This window comes from Ascaphus truei, chromosome 18 (assembly GCF_040206685.1).
Source record: "Ascaphus truei isolate aAscTru1 chromosome 18, aAscTru1.hap1, whole genome shotgun sequence".
Classification (NCBI taxonomy): Eukaryota; Metazoa; Chordata; class Amphibia; order Anura; family Ascaphidae; genus Ascaphus; species Ascaphus truei.
This window is the reverse complement of record NC_134500.1, coordinates 9,060,518-9,084,898: the sequence shown is the minus strand read 5'-3', so window position 1 is coordinate 9,084,898 and position 24,381 is coordinate 9,060,518. Positions and strand designations below refer to the sequence as shown.

Genomic DNA, 24,381 nt, shown 5'->3' with positions numbered 1-24,381 from the left:
CATGTAGGATATTGATTGGCTGCATTACCCAGCTGCAGCCAATCAGGATGGAGGAAGCTGCCCAGCACGCTAGCAGCAGCCCTGCTCTCTCCCTGCTCAGGGAAATCCTGCGGCCCCCCAAGCCGATCAGGTCACTATGTCCACAAAGGTAATACTGGTATACACATACACGCCCAGAGAGGTAATACCGGTATACACATACACGCCCAGAGAGGTAATACCGGTATACACATACACGCCCAGAGAGGTAATACAGGTATACACATACACGCCTAGAGAGGTAATACCGGTATACACATACACACCCAGAGAGGTAATACCGGTATACACATACACGCCCAGAGAGGTAATACTGGTATACACATACACGCCCAGAGAGGTAATACCGGTATACACATACACGCCCAGAGAGGTAATACAGGTATACACATACACGCCCAGAGAGGTAATACCGGTATACACATACACGCCCAGAGAGGTAATACTGGTATACACATACACCCCCAGAGAGGTAATACCGGTATACACATACACACCCAGAGAGGTAATACCGGTATACACATACACGTTCAGAGAGGTAATACAGGCACATACACGCCCAGAGAGGTAATACCGGTATACACATACACGCCCAGAGAGGTAATACCGGTATACACATACACGCCCAGAGAGGTAATACAGGTATACACATACACACCCAGAGAGGTAATACCGGTATACACATACACGCCCAGAGAGGTAATACCGGTATACACATACACACCCAGAGAGGTAATATCGGTATACACATACACACCCAGAGCGGTAATACCGGCATACACATACACACCCAAAGAGGTAATACCGGTATACACATACACGTTCAGAGAGGTAATACAGGCACATACACGCCCAGAGAGATAATACCGGTATACACATACACGCCCAGAGAGGTAATACCGGTATAAACATACACGCCCAGAGAGGTAATACCGGTATACACATACACGCCCAGAGAGGTAATACAGGTATACACATACACGCCTAGAGAGGTAATACCGGTATACACATACACACCCAGAGAGGTAATACCGGTATACACATACACGCCCAGAGAGGTAATACCGGTATACACATACACGCCCAGAGAGGTAATACCGGTATACACATACACGCCCAGAGAGGTAATACAGGTATACACATACACGCCCAGAGAGGTAATACTGGTATACACATACACCCCCAGAGAGGTAATACCGGTATACACATACACACCCAGAGAGGTAATACCGGTATACACATACACGTTCAGAGAGGTAATACAGGCACATACACGCCCAGAGAGGTAATACCGGTATACACATACACGCCCAGAGAGGTAATACAGGTATACACATACACACCCAGAGAGGTAATACCGGTATACACATACACGCCCAGAGAGGTAATACCGGTATACACATACACGCCCAGAGAGGTAATACTGGTATACACATACACACCCAGAGAGGTAATACCAGTATACACATACACGCCCAGAGAGGTAATACAGGCACATACACGCCCAGAGAGATAATACCGGTATACACATACACGCCCAGAGAGGTAATACCGGTATAAACATACACGCCCAGAGAGGTAATACCGGTATACACATACACGCCCAGAGAGGTAATACAGGTATACACATACACGCCTAGAGAGGTAATACCGGTATACACATACACACCCAGAGAGGTAATACCGGTATACACATACACGCCCAGAGAGGTAATACCGGTATACACATACACGCCCAGAGAGGTAATACCGGTATACACATACACGCCCAGAGAGGTAATACAGGTATACACATACACGCCCAGAGAGGTAATACTGGTATACACATACACCCCCAGAGAGGTAATACCGGTATACACATACACACCCAGAGAGGTAATACCGGTATACACATACACGTTCAGAGAGGTAATACAGGCACATACACGCCCAGAGAGGTAATACCGGTATACACATACACGCCCAGAGAGGTAATACAGGTATACACATACACACCCAGAGAGGTAATACCGGTATACACATACACGCCCAGAGAGGTAATACCGGTATACACATACACGCCCAGAGAGGTAATACTGGTATACACATACACACCCAGAGAGGTAATACCGGTATACACATACACGCCCAGAGAGGTAATACCGGTATACACATACACACCCAGAGAGGTAATACCGGTATACACATACACACCCAGAGAGGTAATACCGGCATACACATACACGCCCAAAGAGGTAATACCGGTATACACATACACGTTCAGAGAGGTAATACAGGCACATACACGCCCAGAGAGATAATACCGGTATACACATACACGCCCAGAGAGGTAATACCGGTATACACATACACGCCCAGAGAGGTAATACAGGTATACACATACACGCCTAGAGAGGTAATACCGGTATACACATACACACCCAGAGAGGTAATACCGGTATACACATACACGCCCAGAGAGGTAATACCGGTATACACATACACGCCCAGAGAGGTAATACCGGTATACACATACACGCCCAGAGAGGTAATACAGGTATACACATACACGCCCAGAGAGGTAATACTGGTATACACATACACCCCCAGAGAGGTAATACCGGTATACACATACACACCCAGAGAGGTAATACCGGTATACACATACACGTTCAGAGAGGTAATACAGGCACATACACGCCCAGAGAGGTAATACCGGTATACACATACACGCCCAGAGAGGTAATACAGGTATACACATACACACCCAGAGAGGTAATACCGGTATACACATACACGCCCAGAGAGGTAATACCGGTATACACATACACGCCCAGAGAGGTAATACTGGTATACACATACACACCCAGAGAGGTAATACCGGTATACACATACACGCCCAGAGAGGTAATACCGGTATACACATACACACCCAGAGAGGTAATACCGGTATACACATACACACCCAGAGAGGTAATACCGGCATACACATACACGCCCAAAGAGGTAATACCGGTATACACATACACGTTCAGAGAGGTAATACAGGCACATACACGCCCAGAGAGATAATACCGGTATACACATACACGCCCAGAGAGGTAATACCGGTATACACATACACGCCCACAGAGGTAATACCGGCATACACATACACGCCCAGAGAGGTAATACCGGCATACACATACACACCCAGAGAGGTAATACCTGTATACACATACACACATAGAGAGGTAATACCGGTATACACATACACGCCCAGAGAGGTAATACTGGTATACACATACATGCCCAGAGAGGTAATACCGGTATACACATACACGCCCAGAGAGGTAATACCGGCATACACATGCACGCCCAGAGAGGTAATACCGGCATACACATGCACGCCCAGAGAGGTAATACCGGTATACACATACACACCCAGAGAGGTAATACCGGCATACACATACACACCCAGAGAGGTAATACCGGCATACACATACACACCCAGAGAGGTAATACCGGTATACACATACACCCCCAGAGAGGTAATACCGGTATACACATACATGCCCAGAGAGGTAATACCGGTATACACATACACGCCCAGAGAGGTAATACCGGTATACACATACACGCCCAGAGAGGTAATACCGGTATACACATACACACCCAGAGAGGTAATACCGGTATACACATACACGCCCAGAGAGGTAATACCGGTATACACATACACGCCCAGAGAGGTAATACCGGTATACACACACATGTCCAGTATTACCTCAATTTTTTTTACTGGACTGTGTCCAAATACAGGACAGTCCGGTTCAATACTGGACACCTGGCTACCCTATATTACCAGGAAGTAATACTGATAGTTACCTCTCATTTTACATAGTTACATATAGTTATATAGTTACATAGTAGATGAGGTTGAAAAAAGACGTACGTCCATCAAGTTCAACCTAGTCTAAATTTAGCAAACAGATACTTTATCCTATATCTATACTTCCTTATTGATCCAGAGGAAGGCAAACAACAAACCCCAGTGTCATATCATGCAATGATCTCATAAGGGGAAAAATGAATTCCTTCCTGACTCCAAGAATTGGCAATCGGATTACTCCCTGGATCAACATCCTTCCCATGTTTACTTATTTGGTATATCCCTGTATACCTTTCCTTTCCAAAACGATGTCTAACCTTGTTTTGAACAAATCTATTGTATCTGCCATCCCAGTCTCCATGGGTAATGAATTCCACATTGTAACTGCCCTTACTGTAAAGAACCCTTTCCTTTGTTGCTGGTGAAATCTCCTTTCCTCCAACCTTAAGGGATGACCCTGTGTCCTTTGTACTGTCCTTGGGATGAATAGTTCTTTTGAAAGCTCCCTGTGCTGTCCCCGAATATATTTGTATATAGTTATCTCTTAGACGCCTCTTTTCAAATGTAAATAAATCTAATTCAGCTAACCTCTTCTCGTAAGTTAGATTGTCCATCCCCATTTATTAATTTGGTGGCTCTTCTCTGCACTCTCTCCAGTTCCATAATGTATTTTCTAAGGAGTGGTGCCCAAAATTGTACTCCATATTCAAGGTGTGGTCTTACTAATGCTTTGTAAAGGGGCATAATTATGTTTACTTCCCTTCATCCATTGCCCGTTTGATGCAAGATAAGATCTTGTTTGCCTTTGCAGCAACTGCATGACTTTGGGCACTATTGCTAAGCCTGCTGTCTACAAGCACTCCTAAATCCTTCTCCATCAAGGATTCCCCCAATATATCTCCATTTAATTTGTAAGTCGCCTTTTAATTCTTGCTTCCCAAATGCATAACCTTACATTTATCTGTATTAAACCTCATCTGCCATTTACCTGCCCACGTTTCCAGTCTCTCCAAGTCCTTCCGGAGAGAAATTACATCCTGCTCAGATTCTACTAAATTACACAATTTAGTGTCATCAGCAAAGATGGAGACTTTGCTCCCAATACCAACCTCGAGGTCATTAATAAACACGTTTTCAAGTGTGTCCCGGGCACAGGGTTATGATGACAATGGTTACGTTAAATTGAACAGAGGTCATATATAATATTTACAGACATGATTATGGGCGTATGTAACATTTGCAGACAAGAGTAAAATTGTGTTAAAATCAGGATGGCCGCCTTCTACTGAAGGCCAACTAACATTTTTCAATTTCTCGCTTACCTTCGGCGGCGGCGTCGTCTTCCTGGCATCGTTCCAAAATCCTCCCGGCATCTCCCGCTGCAACCTGTCAATATGGGCGTGCGGCGTCACATGGCGCCACCACCATGGGACGCTAGGTGACGGTGCGCCGTCAAGTTGCCACGACAACGGGATGCCTTATGGCGCCGAGGCGTCACGATGTCATGGCAACGTGGCGCCTTCACGTAGTATCCCGTTGTCATGACCACGGGCGTCACGCAACGCTGTGACGTTACGCAGCGTTCCCAGTGACATGGTAACGTGCCGCCATTTGACGCCGCCCTGCCATATTGACAGGAGGTACCTGCAGGACTCGGAGGACGCCAGGAGACACCGCTGCCGCCGAATGCCACCACCCGGAGGTTTACTAGGTAAACCCAGAGGTACGTTGTGAAAATTCGTAGTCTGCGTCAAGGAGCTTACAATCTATAAGGCCACTGCATGTTGCTAATGGTAGCGCATGTCCACCATGCTCCCTAGGGGTGGGTCTCCTTCTTACCGCGGCTCGCAAAGGCCTGCAGAAACCTGTCCCACGTGGGGAAGCGCCTCTTGTTAACCGGCTGTGCGTGCAGCTCCAGAACCCGGGGCAGCTCCTGGGTGATCCGCAGCAAAGCTTTCTCCTGGGGAGGGAGTCACACGAGAGGACACGGGGTGAGGCCGGCAGCGTGGCACGCAGGCAGCGTGGCACGCAGGCAGCGCGGCAGAACAACGGGTAAGGCACAGAAGGGTTCAAATGTTAAATCGCAGCAACCAACCGACGCCATAAAGTGACAGCACACCACGGTGTTATCGCCGCAGTGACTGGGGTTACATTATCAAGCAGCAGTTAATAACAATCACACAGACCGTTTGTAAGAATGACCCCCAAAATATTCGTTAAAAAAAAAGTATTTTGTTTATACTCGATATATTCTGTTAAAATAATAGGTTTTTTTTTCTTTACAGACACAGTCCCTGTCCCCTAGAGCAGGGGGGCGCAAACTGGGGGGCGTAAGGTTTTTTAAGGGGGGGGCACGCAGTCGCAGAGGCCCCGCGCTCTTCCCCAAGGCATTTAAATGAAATGCCGGGGGATCGCGTGAGGCCTCTGCAACTTCCCTTACCTTGTCTTCTGCGACGCCATGGCAACGCAGCGTCAAATGACGCCGCGGGGTCACATGACCCGCAAGGACATTTGATGCCGGAGACAAGGTAAGGGAGGGGGGCGCGAGAGGGGCTCAGCGGGGAAAGATTGCGCACCCCTTCCCTAGAGTCTAGTCCCCTACAATCTATGCTGTTGGTGCCTGAGGCACAGGGAGATAAAGTGACCAAGGTCACAAGGAACGGACACCGTGACACTGGTTTCAGAGTCAGCGCCTTCACTCACTGAGTCAGCGCCTTCACTCACTGAGTCAGCGCCTTCACTCACTGAGTCAGCGCCTTCACCCACTGAGTCAGCGCCTTCACACACTGAGTCAGCGCCTTCACCCACTGAGTCAGTGCCTTCACCCACTGAGTCAGCGCCTTCACCCACTGAGTCAGCGCCTTCACCCACTGAGTCAGCGCCTTCACCCACTGAGTCAGCGCCTTCACCCACTGAGTCAGCGCCTTCACCCACTGAGTCAGCGCCTTCACTCAGTCAGCTCCTTCCCTCAGTCAGCACCTTCACTCAGTCATCGCCTTCACTCAGTCAGCGGATTCACTCAGAGTCAGCGCCTTCACTCAGAGTCAGCGCCTTCACTCACTGAGTCAGCACCTTCACTCACTGAGTCAGCGCCTTCACTCACTGAGTCAGCACCTTCACTCACTGAATCAGCACCTTCACTCACTGAGTCAGCACCTTCACTCACTGAGTCAGCACCTTCACTCACTGAGTCAGCGCCTTCACTCACTGAGTCACTCCTTCAGCCCTATGTGGAAGTGTATAGAGATATTCAGCATCAATTAAGAGTGCAGTGCCACGGTCAGTGAAATGCATCTACCAATACCCTGTGTCAGCACCACATCGAGCCTTTATATTCATGGAATCTGTGGATGCCGGGAACAGCCGCCCAGCAGAGGCAATAATGACCCTACAAAGAACCAAAAACAAAACGACTGGCACCAAAAAAGCCTCACCGGGCTCGCGTGCCCAGGCCGAGATCAAGTAAGATGCCAGGTTTCATATGAACCGCCGCGATTGCTTCGCAGCGCGTTGCTGCCCTCTCTGGCAGAGAAGGGGTTAAGTCCGCCCCTCCCCTTCACCTGCTGCTGAAACGTGACCGTTCTCACTCCCGTCAGTGTGGGAGAATGTCTCTCCTCCATCTGGCCTGCAAAGCCTGGAGCTGTAACTCCGATGTTTTGTCACTGCTGTTTTCTCGCTGTTTTCCTCTCTCCGGGTCCCCAGATGGTGAAAGTAGCACTCAAACCTTTCTCGTTGTGGTTTGTGTTTTTTTTGGTGTGTGTGTGTGTGTGCGTTTATTTTTTTTATTTGCTTCTAACAATGGTCCTTGGCATCATTTCAATGTTCTACTCCGGTAATTAACAGCACTGATATCACCACAATTACCAGTCCCCCTCTCTTCTGCAGTAATGCTGTGAATTAGTAGGAGCTAATGGCTGGGAATGTAGAGAGGGCTCGGGCACAGACGGCGGAGCGTTTGTAGGATGGAATATAAAAGGTACAAGCAGCGCGGCCGCGGTAGACGATGATTACCTAGTAATTAGTTTACACAAAGCCTCCTATTTAATGGCAAAACACTGTAATTAACGAGTGACAGAAAATCAAAGGGTTGTTTTGCAAGCATGTGAAAAATTAACACAGAGGGGATACAAGCGAATTAAATCGATAACGCACAGGGAGTGGGACGCGAGTCTGAGACCCCGGTGAGGGGTGCGCATTATATCACTCTGGGTGTTATTATATGGCTCTATGTGTTGTTATATCGCTCTGCGTGGTGTTATATCGCTCTGCGTGGTGTTATATCGCTCTGGGTGTTATTATATGGCTCTATGTGTTGTTATATCGCTCTGCGTGGTGTTATATCGCTCTGCGTGGTGTTATATCGCTCTGCGTGGTGTTATATCGCTCTGCGTGGTGTTATATCGCTCTGCGTGGTGTTATATCGCTCTGCGTGGTGTTATATCGCTCTGCGTGGTGTTATATCGCTCTGCGTGGTGTTATATCGCTCTGGCTATTATATCTCTCTGCGTGGTATTATAGCTCTGCGTGTTATTATATCTCTCTGTGTTATTATATCTCTCTGAGTGGTGTTATATGGCTGCGAGTGTTATTATATCTCTCTGCTTGTGCTTATATCGCTCACACGCGTGCTTATACCGCTCCCGCGTGTGCTTATACCGCTCCCGCGTGTGCTTATACCGCTCCCGCGTGTGCTTATATCGCTCCCGCGTGTGCTTATATCGCTCACCCGTGTGAATATACCGCTCATGCGTGTGCTTATACCGCTCCCGCGTGTGCTTATACCGCTCCCGCGTGTGCTTATACCGCTCCCGCGTGTGCTTATACCGCTCACGCGTGTGCTTATATCGCTCTGTGTGGTGTTATACCGCTCCCGCGTGTGCTTATACCGCTCACGCGTGTGCTTATATCGCTCTGTGTGGTGTTATATCGCTCACCGGTGTGCTTATATCGCCCTGCAATGTGTTGCCGTTCCTGCAGCAATGACTAGGCTAACAGTGAATATCTATAAAAGCGACACAGAGCTCCCGTGCACAGATCTGACTTTATTCTTATTTATTCTGTTATTTCCTGTCAGTTCCGTCCCAAACATTTTTCTTACAGGCGTACAAACCTTGTGTTACTGCAGGAGTGGCCACCTCCAGTCCTCAAGGGCCACCAACAGGTCAGGTTTAAAGGATATCCCTGCTTCAGCACAGGTGGCTCAATCAGTCCCACCTCCAGCACGTGGCTCCATCTGTCCCTGCTTCAGCACATGTGGCTCAACCAGTGGTTCAGTCGAAGACTGCTGAAGCAGGGATATCCTTAAACCTAACCTGTTGGTGGCCCTTGAGGACTGGATTTGGCCGCCCCTGTGTTAGAGCATAAGAAAGGTAAGAATCAGTGCAGACAGCATGGCGGTTTTTACTTGTTTTTGTAGAAACACATATATCATCGTTAACCTATTTATTGAGGTGCAGCCCGCAGACCAGTTTCCCGGACCTCAGGACTGACCTGGGCCCCCCGACGTGACGGGATGAAAATGCTCTCCTGTCGCAATGTAACCCCCCCCCCCTTTCTTTACTCTCATGGCCATATCCGCAGCGCTCGGGTAAGTGCCCCAACGAGATGTGACCCTAACTTAAGGTCACGTTACACCTTACCGCCTATCATCAAAGCCTAACAACGTAGCGTTACGTCACGTGTTCTCCGGGAAAGAGCGTTGCGTTATCGGTAACGGCCGTTCGACATGAGAGGCAAAGGGCGCGCCCCCTACAAGCGCATAAGGAGACCGCAGGGACTTGGCGTTACATTAGCCAAGTCACCTAAACGTGGTGTTACTCACATCCACACCCTGAAATTGGGCTTTTACTGGGCCTGGCTGTGTGTAACACCAAGTAGCATGCTATGAGTTACCCCACATACTGTTATTACCCTCTCCCTATCACAGGGCCCGGCTGTGTGTAACACCATGTAGCATGCTATGAGTTACCCAGCATACTGTTATTACCCTCTCCCTGTCACAGGGTCCGGCTGTGTGTAACACCATGTAGCATGCTATGAGTTACCCCACATACTATTATTACCCTCTCCCTATCACAGGGCCTGGCTGTGTGTAACACCATGTAGCATGCTATGAGTTACCCCACATACTGTTATTACCCTCTCCCTATCACAGGGCCTGGCTGTGTGTAACACCATGTAGCATGCTATGAGTTACCCCACATACTGTTATTACCCTCTCCCTATCACAGGCTCCGGCTGTGTGTAACACCATGTAGCATGCTATGAGTTACCCAACATACTGTTATTACCCTCTCAGTATCACAGGGTCCGGCTGTGTGTAACACCATGTAGCATGCTATGAGTTACCCAACATACTGTTATTACCCTCTCCCTATCACAGTGTCCGGCTGTGTGTAACACCATGTAGCATGCTATGAGTTACCGAACATACTCTTATTACCCTCTCCCTATCACAGGGCCTGGCTGTGTGTAACACCATGTAGCATGCTATGAGTTACCCAACATACTGTTATTACCCTCTCCCTATCACAGGGTCCGGCTGTGTGTAACACCATGTAGCATGCTATGAGTTACCCAGCATACTGTTATTACCCTCTCCCTGTCACAGGGTCCGGCTGTGTGTAACACCATGTAGCATGCTATGAGTTACCCAACATACTATTATTACCCTCTCCCTATCACAGGGCCTGGCTGTGTGTAACACCATGTAGCATGCTATGAGTTACCCCACATACTGTTATTACCTTCTCCCTATCACAGGCTCCGGCTGTGTGTAACACCATGTAGCATGCTATGAGTTACCCAACATACTGTTATTACCCTCTCAGTATCACAGGGTCCGGCTGTGTGTAACACCATGTAGCATGCTATGAGTTACCGAACATACTCTTATTACCCTCTCCCTATCACAGGGCCTGGCTGTGTGTAACACCATGTAGCATGCTATGAGTTACCCAACATACTGTTATTACCCTCTCCCTATCACAGGGCCTGGCTGTGTGTAACACCATGTAGCATGCTATGAGTTACCCAGCATACTGTTATTACCCTCTCCCTATCACAGGGTCCGGCTGTGTGTAACACCATGTAGCATGCTATGAGTTACCCAACATACTGTTATTACCCTCTCAGTATCACAGGGCCCGGCTGTGTGTAACACCATGTAGCATGCTATGAGTTACCCAACATACTGTTATTACCCTCTCCCTATCACAGGGCCTGGCTGTGTGTAACACCATGTAGCATGCTATGAGTTACCCCACATACTGTTATTACCCTCTCCCTATTACAGGGTATGGCTGTGTGTAACACCATGTAGCATGCTATGAGTTACCCAGCATACTGTTATTACCCTCTCCCTATCACAGGGTCCGGCTGTGTGTAACACCATGTAGCATGCTATGAGTTACCCCACATACTGTTATTACCCTCTCCCTATCACAGGGCCTGGCTGTGTGTAACACCATGTAGCATGCTATGAGTTACCCAACATACTGTTATTACCCTCTCCCTATCACAGGGCCTGGCTGTGTGTAACACCATGTAGCATGCTATGAGTTACCCCACATACTGTTATTACCCTCTCCCTATCACAGGGCCTGGCTGTGTGTAACACCATGTAGCATGCTATGAGTTACCCAACATACTGTTATTACCCTCTCCCTATCACAGGGCCTGGCTGTGTGTAACACCATGTAGCATGCTATGAGTTACCCAACATACTGTTATTACCCTCTCCCTATCACAGGGTCCGGCTGTGTGTAACACCATGTAGCATGCTATGAGTTACCCAACATACTGTTATTACCCTCTCCCTATCACAGGGTCTGGCTGTGTGTAACACAATGTAGCATGCTATGAGTTACCCAACATACTGTTATTACCCTCTCCCTATCACAGGGTCCGGCTGTGTGTAACACCATGTAGCATGCTATGAGTTACCCCACATACTGTTATTACCCTCTCCCTATCACAGGGTCAGGCTGTGTGTAACACCATGTAGCATGCTATGAGCTACCCCACATACTGTTATTACCCTCTCCCTATCACAGGGTCTGGCTGTGTGTAACACCATGTAGCATGCTATGAGTTACCCAACATACTGTTATTACCCTCTCCCTATCACAGGGTCTGGCTGTGTGTAACACAATGTAGCATGCTATGAGTTACCCAACATACTGTTATTACCCTCTCAGTATCACAGGGCCCAGCTGTGTGTAACACCATGTAGCATGCTATGAGTTACCCAACATACTGTTATTACCCTCTCCCTATCACAGGGTCTGGCTGTGTGTAACACCATGTAGCATGCTATGAGTTACCCAACATACTGTTATTACCCTCTCCCTATCACAGGGTCTGGCTGTGTGTAACACCATGTAGCATGCTATGAGTTACCCCACATACTGTTATTACCCTCTCCCTATCACAGGGTCTGGCTGTGTGTAACACCATGTAGCATGCTATGAGTTACCCAACATACTGTTATTACCCTCTCAGTATCACAGGGCCCAGCTGTGTGTAACACCATGTAGCATGCTATGAGTTACCCAACATACTGTTATTACCCTCTCCCTATCAAGGGTCTGGCTGTGTGTAACACCATGAAGCATGCTATGAGTTACCCCACATACTGTTATTACCCTCTCCCTATCACAGGGTCAGGCTGTGTGTAACACCATGTAGCATGCTATGAGTTACCCAACATACTGTTATTACCCTCTCAGTATCACAGGGCCCGGCTGTGTGTAACACCATGTAGCATGCTATGAGTTACCCAGCATACTGTTATTACCCTCTCCCTATCTTAGGTCTGGCTGTGTGTAACACCATGTAGCATGCTATGAGTTACCCAACATACTGTTATTACCCTCTCCCTATCACAGGGCCTGGCTGTGTGTAACACCATGTAGCATGCTATGAGTTACCCAACATACTGTTATTACCCTCTCAGTATCACAGGGCCCAGCTGTGTGTAACACCATGTAGCATGCTATGAGTTACCCAACATACTGTTATTACCCTCTCCCTATCACAGGGTCTGGCTGTGTGTAACACCATGTAGCATGCTATGAGTTACCCCACATACTGTTATTACCCTCTCCCTATCACAGGGTCTGGCTGTGTGTAACACCATGTAGCATGCTATGAGTTACCCAACATACTGTTATTACCCTCTCCCTATCACAGTGTCCGGCTGTGTGTAACACCATGTAGCATGCTATGAGTTACCTCACATACTGTTATTACCCTCTCCCTATCACAGGGTCCGGCTGTGTGTAACACCATGTAGCATGCTATGAGTTACCCCACATACTGTTATTACCCTCTCCCTATCACAGGGCCCGGCTGTGTGTAACACCATGTAGCATGCTATGAGTTACCCAACATACTGTTATTACCCTCTCCCTATCACAGGGTCTGGCTGTGTGTAACACCATGTAGCATGCTATGAGTTACCCAACATACTGTTATTACCCTCTCCCTATCACAGGGCCTGGCTGTGTGTAACACCATGTAGCATGCTATGAGTTACCCCACATACTGTTATCACCCTCTCCCGATCACAGGGCCTGGCTGTGTGTAACACCATGTAGCATGCTATGAGTTACCCCACATACTGTTATTACCCTCTCCCTATCACAGGGCCCGGCTGTGTGTAACACCATGTAGCATGCTATGAGTTACCCAACATACTGTTATTACCCTCTCCCTATCACAGGGCCCGGCTGTGTGTAACACCATGTAGCATGCTATGAGTTACCCAACATACTGTTATTACCCTCTCCCTATCACAGGGTCTGGCTGTGTGTAACACAATGTAGCATGCTATGAGTTACCCCACATACTGTTATTACCCTCTCCCTATCACAGGGCCTGGCTGTGTGTAACACCATGTAGCATGCTATGAGTTACCCCACATACTGTTATTACCCTCTCCCTATCACAGTGTCCGGCTGTGTGTAACACCATGTAGCATGCTATGAGTTACCCAACATACTGTTATTACCCTCTCCCTATCACAGGGTCCGGCTGTGTGTAACACCATGTAGCATGCTATGAGTTACCCAACATACTGTTATTACCCTCTCCCTATCACAGGGCCTGGCTGTGTGTAACACCATGTAGCATGCTATGAGTTACCCAGCATACTGTTATTACCCTCTCCCTATCACAGGGTCTGGCTGTGTGTAACACCATGTAGCATGCTATGAGTTACCCAACATACTGTTATTACCCTCTCCCTATCACTGGGTCCGGCTGTGTGTAACACCATGTAGCATGCTATGAGTTACCCAACATACTGTTATTACCCTCTCCCTATCACAGTGTCCGGCTGTGTGTAACACCATGTAGCATGCTATGAGTTACCCAACATACTGTTATTACCCTCTGCCTATCACAGGGCCTGGCTGTGTGTAACACCATGTAGCATGCTATGAGTTACCCAACATACTGTTATTACCCTCTCCCTATCACAGGGTCTGGCTGTGTGTAACACCATGTAGCATGCTATGAGTTACCCAACATATTGTTATTACCTTCTCCCTATCACAGGGCCTGGCTGTGTGTAACACCATGTAGCATGCTATGAGTTACCCCACATACTGTTATTACCCTCTCCCTATCACAGGGCCTGGCTGTGTGTAACACCATGTAGCATGCTATGAGTTACCCCACATACTGTTATTACCCTCTCCCTATCACAGGGCCTGGCTGTGTGTAACACCATGTAGCATGCTATGAGTTACCCAACATACTGTTATTACCCTCTCCCTATTACAGGGGCTGACTGTGTGTAACACCATGTAGCATGCTATGAGTTACCCCACATACTGTTATTACCCTCTCCCTATTACAGGGCCTGGCTGTGTGTAACACCATGTAGCATGCTATGAGTTACCCAGCATACTGTTATTACCCTCTCCCTATCACAGGGCCGGGCTGTGTGTAACACCATGTAGCATGCTATGAGTTACCCAACATACTGTTATTACCCTCTCCCTATCACAGGGTCCGGCTGTGTGTAACACCATGTAGCATGCTATGAGTTACCCAACATACTGTTATTACCCTCTCCCTATCACAGGGCCTGGCTGTGTGTAACACCATGTAGCATGCTATGAGTTACCCCACATACTGTTATTACCCTCTCCCTATCACAGGGCCCGGCTGTGTGTAACACCATGTAGCATGCTATGAGTTACCCCACATACTGTTATTACCCTCTCCCTATCACAGGGCCCGGCTGTGTGTAACACCATGTAGCATGCTATGAGTTACCCAACATACTGTTATTACACTCTCCCTATCACAGTGTCCGGCTGTGTGTAACACCATGTAGCATGCTATGAGTTACCCAACATACTGTTATTACCCGCTCAGTATCACAGGGCCTGGCTGTGTGTAACACCATGTAGCATGCTATGAGTTACCCAGCATACTGTTATTACCCTCTCCCTATCACAGGGTCTGGCTGTGTGTAACACCATGTAGCATGCTATGTTACCCAACATACTGTTATTACCCTCTCCCTATCACAGTGTCCAGCTGTGTGTAACACCATGTAGCAAGCTATGAGTTACCCCACATACTGTTATCACCCTCTCCCTATCACAGGGCCTGGCTGTGTGTAACACCATGTAGCATGCTATGAGTTACCCCACATACTGTTATTACCCTCTCCCTATCACAGGGCCTGGCTGTGTGTAACACCATGTAGCATGCTATGAGTTACCCAACATACTGTTATTACCCTCTCCCTATCACAGGGTCTGGCTGTGTGTAACACCATGTAGCATGCTATGAGTTACCCCACATACTGTTATTACCCTCTCCCTATCACAGTGTCCGGCTGTGTGTAACACCATGTAGCATGCTATGAGTTACCCAGCATACTGTTATTACCCTCTCCCTATCACAGGGCCTGGCTGTGTGTAACACCATGTAGCATGCTATGAGTTACCCAACATACTGTTATTACCCTCTCCCTATCACAGGCTCCGGCTGTGTGTAACACCATGTAGCATGCTATGAGTTACCCAACATACTGTTATTACCCTCTCCCTATCACAGGGTCTGGCTGTGTGTAACACCATGTAGCATGCTATGAGTTACCCCACATACTGTTATTACCCTCTCCCTATCACAGTGTCCGGCTGTGTGTAACACCATGTAGCATGCTATGAGTTACCCAGCATACTGTTATTACCCTCTCCCTATCACAGGCTCCGGCTGTGTGTAACACCATGTAGCATGCTATGAGTTACCCAACATACTGTTATTACCCTCTCCCTGTCACAGGGCCTGGCTGTATGTAACACCATGTAGCATGCTATGAGTTACCCAGCATACTGTTATTACCCTCTCCCTATCACAGGGTCAGGCTGTGTGTAACACCATGTAGCATGCTATGAGTTACCCAACATACTGTTATTACCCTCTCCCTATCACAGGGCCTGGCTGTGTGTAACACCATGTAGCATGCTATGAGTTACCCACATACTGTTATTACCCTCTCCCTATCACAGGGCCCGGCTGTGTGTAACACCATGTAGCATGCTATGAGTTACCCCACATACTGTTATTACCCTCTCCCTATCACAGGGCCCGGCTGTGTGTAACACCATGTAGCATGCTATGAGTTACCCCACATACTGTTATTACCCTCTCCCTATCACAGGGTCTGGCTGTGTGTAACACCATGTAGCATGCTATGAGTTACCCAACATACTGTTATTACCCTCTCCCTATCACAGGGTCTGGCTGTGTGTAACACCATGTAGCATGCTATGAGAAACCCAACATACTGTTATTACCCTCTCCCTATCACAGGGTCTGGCTGTGTGTAACACCATGTAGCATGCTATGAGTTACCCCACATACTGTTATTACCCTCTCCCTGTCACAGGGCCCGGCTGTGTGTAACACCATGTAGCATGCTATGAGTTACCCCACATACTGTTATTACCCTCTCCCTGTCACAGGGTCTGGCTGTGTGTAACACCATGTAGCATGCTATGAGTTACCCCACATACTGTTATTACCCTCTCCCTATCACACGGTCCGGCTGTGTGTAACACCATGTAGCATGCTATGAGTTACCCCACATACTGTTATTACCCTCTCCCTGTCACAGGGTCTGGCTGTGTGTAACACCATGTAGCATGCTATGAGTTACCCCACATACTGTTATTACCCTCTCCCTGTCACAGGGTCTGGCTGTGTGTAACACCATGTAGCATGCTATGAGTTACCCAGCATACTGTTATTACCCTCTCCCTATCACAGGGCCTGGCTGTGTGTAACACCATGTAGCATGCTATGAGTTACCCAACATACTGTTATTACCCTCTCCCTATCACAGGGCCCGGCTGTGTGTAACACCATGTAGCATGCTATGAGTTACCCAGCATACTGTTATTACCCTCTCCCTATCACAGGGCCCGGCCGTGTGTAACACCATGTAGCATGCTATGAGTTACCCCACATACTGTTATTACCCTCTCCCTATCACAGGGTCAGGCTGTGTGTAACACCATGTAGCATGCTATGAGTTACCCCACATACTGTTATTACCCTCTCCCTATCACAGGGCCCGGCTGTGTGTAACACCATGTAGCATGCTATGAGTTACCCCACATACTGTTATTACCCTCTCCCTATCACAGGGCCTGGCTGTGTGTAACACCATGTAGCATGCTATGAGTTACCCCACATACTGTTATTACCCTCTCCCTATCACAGGGCCCGGCTGTGTGTAACACCATGTAGCATGCTATGAGTTACCCCACATACTGTTATTACCCTCTCCCTATCACAGGGTCCGGATCGGCGTCACGCCGACACGCACCTAACATCACGGTACTGCAAGATAACACAACATTATGCTACAATACAGGCTTCATTTCTTTGTATCTTATTATAAAGATTGAAGCAGGGGGTCTCCGGAGCCAAACGCTGTTCATTTCCGCCCCGGGGACCCCCTGCTTCCAGAGAGACCTCCGTAGCGGTGTGGGTATCTCTGGGCAGTTTAACGCCCCCCCGTCGTGCGGTCCGATAGGAACCCGCACCGGATGTCACAACTTCCTATTGAATAATGAACATTTTAAGGCGCTAAAGCCTTTTAACGACAATATTTGGTGAATATAAGTGTATATTAACTACTTTAAATAGTAAGTGAAATTCTGCAGCCCGGGTGGAAAAGGGGGTCTCTATCCCCTAAAAATATTGTAATGGGTATGAGAAATACCCTGGTGCAACTAGTCCCAAAGGTTCATGCGCCGGGGTATACTTCCTATCGGCCCGCGTGACGCTGGAATGTAAACGTCGCCATTATGTTAGGCATACTATTTCCCTGCCTGTATAGACACCGGAACGCCCTACGGAGGTAAATATCTAAGGAAGCAAGGGGTCCCCGGAGCCGAAATTAACCCAGTCCAGCTCCGGAGACCCCCGCGCTTCAATCCTGTAATAAATAAATGAAAGGTGTATTGCTGCTTTAAGTGATTGCCAGCGCGATGTATTGCTGCTTTAAGTGTATGCCAGCGCGATGTATTGCTGCTTTAAGTGTATGCCAGCGCGATGTATTGCTGCTTTAAGTGTATGCCAGCGCGATGTATTGCTGCTTTAAGTGTATGCCAGCACGATGTATTGCTGCTTTAAGTGTATGCCAGCGCAATTGTATTGCTGCTTTAAGTGTATGCCAGCGCGATGAATTGCTGCTTTAAGTGTATGCCAGCACGATGAATTGCTGCTTTAAGTGAATGCCAGCGCGATGTATTGCTGCTTTAAGTGTATGCCAGCGCAATTGTATTGCTGCTTTAAGTGTATGCCAGCACGATGTATTGCTGCTTTAAGTGTATGCCAGCGCGATGTATTGCTGCTTTAAGTGTATGCCAGCGCGATGTATTGCTGCTTTAAGTGTATGCCAGCGCGATGTATTGCTGCTTTAAGTGTATGCCAGCGCGATGTATTGCTGCTTTAAGTGTATGCCAGCGCGATGTATTGCTGCTTTAAGTGTATGCCAGCGCGATGTATTGCTGCTTTAAGTGTATGCCAGCGAGATGTATTGCTGCTTTAAGTGTATGCCAGCGCGATGTATTGCTGCTTTAAGTGTATGCCAGCGCGATGTATTGCTGCTTTAAGTGTATGCCAGCGCGATGTATTGCTGCTTTAAGTGTATGCCAGCGCGATGTATTGCTGCTTTAAGTGAATGCCAGCGCGATGTATTGCTGCTTTAAGTGTATGCCAGCGCGATGTATTGCTGCTTTAAGTGAATGCCAGCGCGATGTATTGCTGCTTTAAGTGTATGCCAGCGCGATGTATTGCTGCTTTAAGTGTATGCCAGGCGATGTATTGCTGCTTTAAGTGTAGGCCAGCGCGATGTATTGCTGCTTTAAGTGTATGCCAGCGCGATGTATTGCTGCTTTAAGTGTATGCCAGCGCGATGTATTGCTGCTTTAAGTGTATGCCAGCGCGATGTATTGCTGCTTTAAGTGTATGCCAGCACGATGTATTGCTGCTTTAAGTGTATGCCAGCGCGATGTATTGCTGCTTTAAGTGAATGCCAGCGCGATGTATTGCTGCTTTAAGTGTATGCCAGCGCGATGTATTGCTGCTTTAAGTGTATGCCAGCGCGATGTAGAGCGGCTGCCGCTGTACAGTATATAATTAGTTCTGTGGATCCGTGTTAACCTCGGGGGAACATGGCGTTCGCTACAGTTTTACAAAACGTTACGGTAAGAGCCGGGATTTAACGGAGCTTGGTGGATCTGACTCTCAATGCGTCGCAGGCCCCTCCGGCAGAGAAGTGGTTAATTCCGCTTTGCAGCAGGGAGCGTCCCGCTGCTGTTGCTGTGAATGGAAGCCCCCGCCCCCCCCCCCCCCCCACTCGGGTCATTTACAAATGGCCCCCTCTCACATTGTCGCTGATTGCAGCACTTGTATAACAGTGTGAGACCAGACTGCTTTAGTAACAGCTTTGGCAGGAGTCTGCCACCGCAATGAGGCCCCAGGGTGATTTGGAGAGAGAGGGGGGGGAGGGCGTGATGGGTAGTGGGGGCTAGTACCCCTCATCTCTGCTTATTTCAGCTGCGCTGTCACCTGCTGCCTGGCCAATGTCAGGGAGTGCAGATGTGTCAAGTGGTAAAAGACAATTAAAACGCCTGAGCTGGCGGAATATGTTTTTAGAAGCTGGTCCATATTACGCTGGTCCATATTGCGCTGGTCCATACTACGCTGGTCCATACTACGCTGGTCCATACTACGCTGCAGCCAGTGCAGGGTTTAAATCTCATAACCATGGGGGGCTCAACTCAAGTCCTCAAGCCCCCTCAACAGGTCAGGTTTTCAGGATATCCCAGCTTCAGCACAGATGGCTCTATTTCGACTGAGCCTCTGATTGAGCCACCTGTGCTGAAGCAGGGACTGATTGAGCTAGCTTTGCTGAAGCAGGGATATACTTAAAACTTGACCTGTTGGGAGGGGGGGGGGGGGGGGGGGCAGGCTTGAGGACTAGACAATAACCTCTTTGAGGAACAATACTACAGGAAGCTCTAAGCTGCACAGTAATACTCTATTTTGAAAAGCACACTTTGTTTTGTTGATGTCACCTTTCAAATAATCTGTGCTGGGGTACAGGAGGGGGGAGGCAGCCCGTGCTGGGGTACAGGAGGGGGGAGGCAGCCCGTGCTGGGGTACAGGAGGGGGGAGGCAGCCTGCGCTGGGGTACAGGAGGGGGGATGCAGCCCGTGCTAGCCTGCGCTGGGGTACAGGAGGGGGGATGCAGCCCGCACTGGGGTACAGGAGGGGGGATGCAGCTCGCGCTGGGGTACAGGAGGGGGGATGCAGCCAGTGCTGGGGTACAGGAGGGGGGATGCAGCCAGTGCTGGGGTACAGGAGGGGGGATGCAGCCAGTGCTGGGGTACAGGAGGGGGGATGCAGCCCGCGCTGGGGTACAGGAGGGGGGATGCAGCCCGCGCTGGGGTACAGGAGGGGGGATGCAGCCAGTGCTGGGGTACAATAGGGGGGATGCAGCCAGTGCTGGGGTACAGGAGGGGGGAGGCAGCCAGTGCTGGGGTACAGGAGGGGGGAGGCAGCCCGCACTGGGGTACAGGAGGGGGGATGCAGCCCGCGCTGGGGTACAGGAGGGGGGATGCAGCCCGCGCTGGGGTACAGGAGGTGGGATGCAGCCCGTGCTGGAGTACAGGAGGGGGGATGCAGCCCGCGCTGGGGTACAGGAGGGGGGATGCAGCCAGTGCTGGGGTACAGGAGGGGGGAGGCAGCCAGTGCTGGGGTACAGGAGGGGGGAGGCAGCCCGCACTGGGGTACAGGCGGGGGGAGGCAGCCCGCACTGGGGTACAGGCGGGGGGATGCAGCCCACACTGGGGTACAGGAGGGGGGAGGCAGCCCACACTGGGGTACAGGAGGGGGGAGGCAGCCCGCGCTGGGGTACAGGAGGGGGGATGCAGCCCGCGCTGGGGTACAGGAGGGGGGAGGCAGCCCGCGCTGGGGTACAGGAGGGGGAGGCAACCCGCGCTGGGGTACAGGAGGGGGGAGGCAGCCCGCACTGGGGTACAGGAGGGGGGATGCAGCCCGCGCTGGGGTACAGGAGGGGGGATGCAGCCCACGCTGGGGTACAGGAGGGGGGATGCAGCCCACGCTGGGGTACAGGAGGGGGGATGCAGCCCACACTGGGGTACAGAAGGGGGGATGCAGCCCGCACTGGAGTACAGGAGGGGGGAGGCAGCGTGTGCTGGGGTACAGGAGGGGGGATGCAGCCCGCGCTGGGGTACAGGAGGGGGGATGCAGCCCACACTGGAGTACAGGAGGGGGGAAGCAGCCCGCGCTGGGGTACAGAAGGGGGGATGGAGCCCGCGCTGGGGTACAGAAGGGGGGATGCAGCCCACGCTGGGGTACAGAAGGGGGGATGCAGCCCACGCTGGGGTACAGAAGGGGGGATGCAGCCCGCGCTGGGGTACAGGAGGGGGGAGGCAGCCCGCGCTGGAGTACAGGAGGGGGGAAGCAGCCCGCGCTGGAGTACAGGAGGGGGGAAGCAGCCCGCGCTGGGGTACAGGAGGGGGGAGGCAGCCCGCGCTGGGGTACAGGAGGGGGGAGGCAGCATGTGCTGGGGTACAGGAGGGGGGACGCAGCCCGCGCTGGGGTACAGGAGGGGGGATGCAGCCCGCGCTGGGGTACAGGAGGGGGGATGCAGCCCGTGCTGGGGTACAGGAGGGGGGATGCAGCCCGTGCTGGGGTACAGGAGGGGGGAGGCAGCCCGCGCTGGGGTACAGGAGGGGGAATGCAGCCCGCGCTGGGGTACAGGAGGGGGGATGCAGCCCGTGCTGGGGTACAGGAGGGGGGAGGCAGCCCGCGCTGGGGTACAGGAGGGGGAATGCAGCCCGCGCTGGGGTACAGGAGGGGGGATGCAGCCCGCACTGGGGTACAGGAGGGGGGATGCAGCCCGCGCTGGGGTACAGGAGGGGGGATGCAGCCCACGCTGGGGTACAGGAGGGGGAATGCAGCCCGCGCTGGGGTACAGGAGGGGGGATGCAGCCCGCACTGGGGTACAGGAGGGGGGATGCAGCCCGTGCTGGGGTACAGGAGGGGGGAAGCAGCCCGCGCTGGGGTACAGGAGGGGGATGCAGCCCACGCTGGGGTACAGGAGGGGGAATGCAGCCCGCGCTGGGGTACAGGAGGGGGAATGCAGCCCGCACTGGGGTACAGGAGGGGGGATGCAGCCCGCGCTGGGGTACAGGAGGGGGGATGCAGCCCGCGCTGGGGTACAGGAGGGGGGAAGCAGCCCGCGCTGGGGTACAGGAGGGCGAGTGTCTTCAGAAGGAAGTCACACTCGTCATTTGTCAGCAACACACTGAAAGCAGCAGGATCCTAATGAGTGTCCCAGACATGGAGAAAGCAGCCAAAATCCCACAGAGAGAGAGAGATTACTTAACGCTTTCACCCCAGGGAACATCTGAAGGAGAGACTTGTGAGGTTTCAAAAGATAATAATAATAATTGTTTTTTCTTGTATAGTGCTGAGAGTGTACGCAATGCTGTACATAGAAATGTGCAGACACAGTCCCTGCCCCTCATAGCTTACCATCTATGAGTTTGATGCCTGAGGCACAGGGAGATAAAGTGACTTGCCCAAGGTCACAAGGAGCTGACATCGGGTTTGAACCAGTTCCCCTGCTTCACACTCAGTGTGTATAATCATGTCTACAAAGAACCATCATGACTGTCCATTAGGAGATATCACTACCAGATAATACAGTGTGTGTGTGTGTGTGTGTGTGTGTGTGTGTGTGTGTGTGTGTGTGTGTGTGTGTGTGTGTGTGTGTGTGTGTGTGTGTGTGTGTGTGTGTGTGTGTGTGTGTGTGTGTGTGTGTGTGTGTGTGTGTGTCTTGTCATTAGTGTTATCTCTTTGCACCTCGTACCTTATGGGAAATGGTTTAAATGGAACAAATTACACATATTATGTGAAATATGTAGAGTTATGCGACTCCTTTTTTTTTTTCCCCTCTGTGTCAAGGAAATTAAACTAACGTTAAACAGACTTTTTCATTTAATATTTATGTTAACCCTCCTGGTGTTGGTTACTAATGTAATATAAGGAGTTAAAAGTAAGCGGTAGATGATAGGCTCCAACCTGTGATGACACATGGAACTACTTGGCAGGGGGTATATGAGTCAGAGAAAATGTTCTGGAAGGTTAGGTTCCAGGAGGAGAGGAGAGTAGGTTCGTCGGGAGTAGAGGCTGGGGGAAAAGTCCCCCCCAGTAAAGAAGAGATTAGGCCCCACTGTTTATTGTGTTTTAATTAGTGACAGTACCTTAACAGTTAGGAACCCTATAACATGGACAGCAGATATATGCAGGGCCCAGAGAGGGAATGCAGACATGCCACAGAGAGATGCATAGATAGGGCTATAGGATGACAGGGGATCAGCCTCACAAGCGGATCTCTATATACAGAGCGTACAGCCCCTGAGAAACAGGCAGTAACCTGTCTGGAAAGGAGTGTAAGAATAAGCTCTACATAACAGGACCGGATCTCAGAAAGGGGCCTGAAATAGCAGGATCACAAGGATAATGCTAAGCAAGCAAAACAAGGGGGGGGGCCTAGTCCAACACATGTATTCCTATCAGCAACAAGTGTATGCACCTCCCAGGAGTGTTAACAGAAGGCACCCAGGGGAGAACTGTGTATAGAGTGATAACAGTGCGGGTGAAACAAGGTGTCAATCTTATTGTAACTGTGACTGCAGCGTTCCCAAGCCTGGGAACATGAATAAAGATTGAAGTTGTACTATACAAACGCCTGGCGCCCATCTTTTCCATCGCCCAGCCGACCACATCCCGCACCCTGACACCAGGCAAATCTGTGCTGTTGTTCAATACCCATCATACACCCAGTAACACAAGCACGCTGCCTAGGGGTCACACTCGACTCCGCTCACATTCAAAAAGTTTCTAAAACCTGTCGCTTTTTC

At 50.1% G+C, this 24,381-nt stretch overlaps 1 protein-coding gene across 4 annotated transcripts in view; it reads right to left on the bottom strand.

Moving 5' to 3' along the window:
- IQCH (IQ motif containing H) overlaps positions 1–24,381 on the bottom strand; it is a 77,841-nt gene that overhangs the window by 18,456 nt on the left and 35,004 nt on the right. For all 4 annotated transcript variants that reach the window (XM_075575383.1, XM_075575385.1, XM_075575384.1 and 1 more), the window contains one exon: positions 5,726–5,846. In XM_075575383.1, the coding sequence (XP_075431498.1) occupies positions 5,726–5,846 (121 nt within the window). The remainder of the gene's footprint in view (positions 1–5,725; positions 5,847–24,381) is intronic.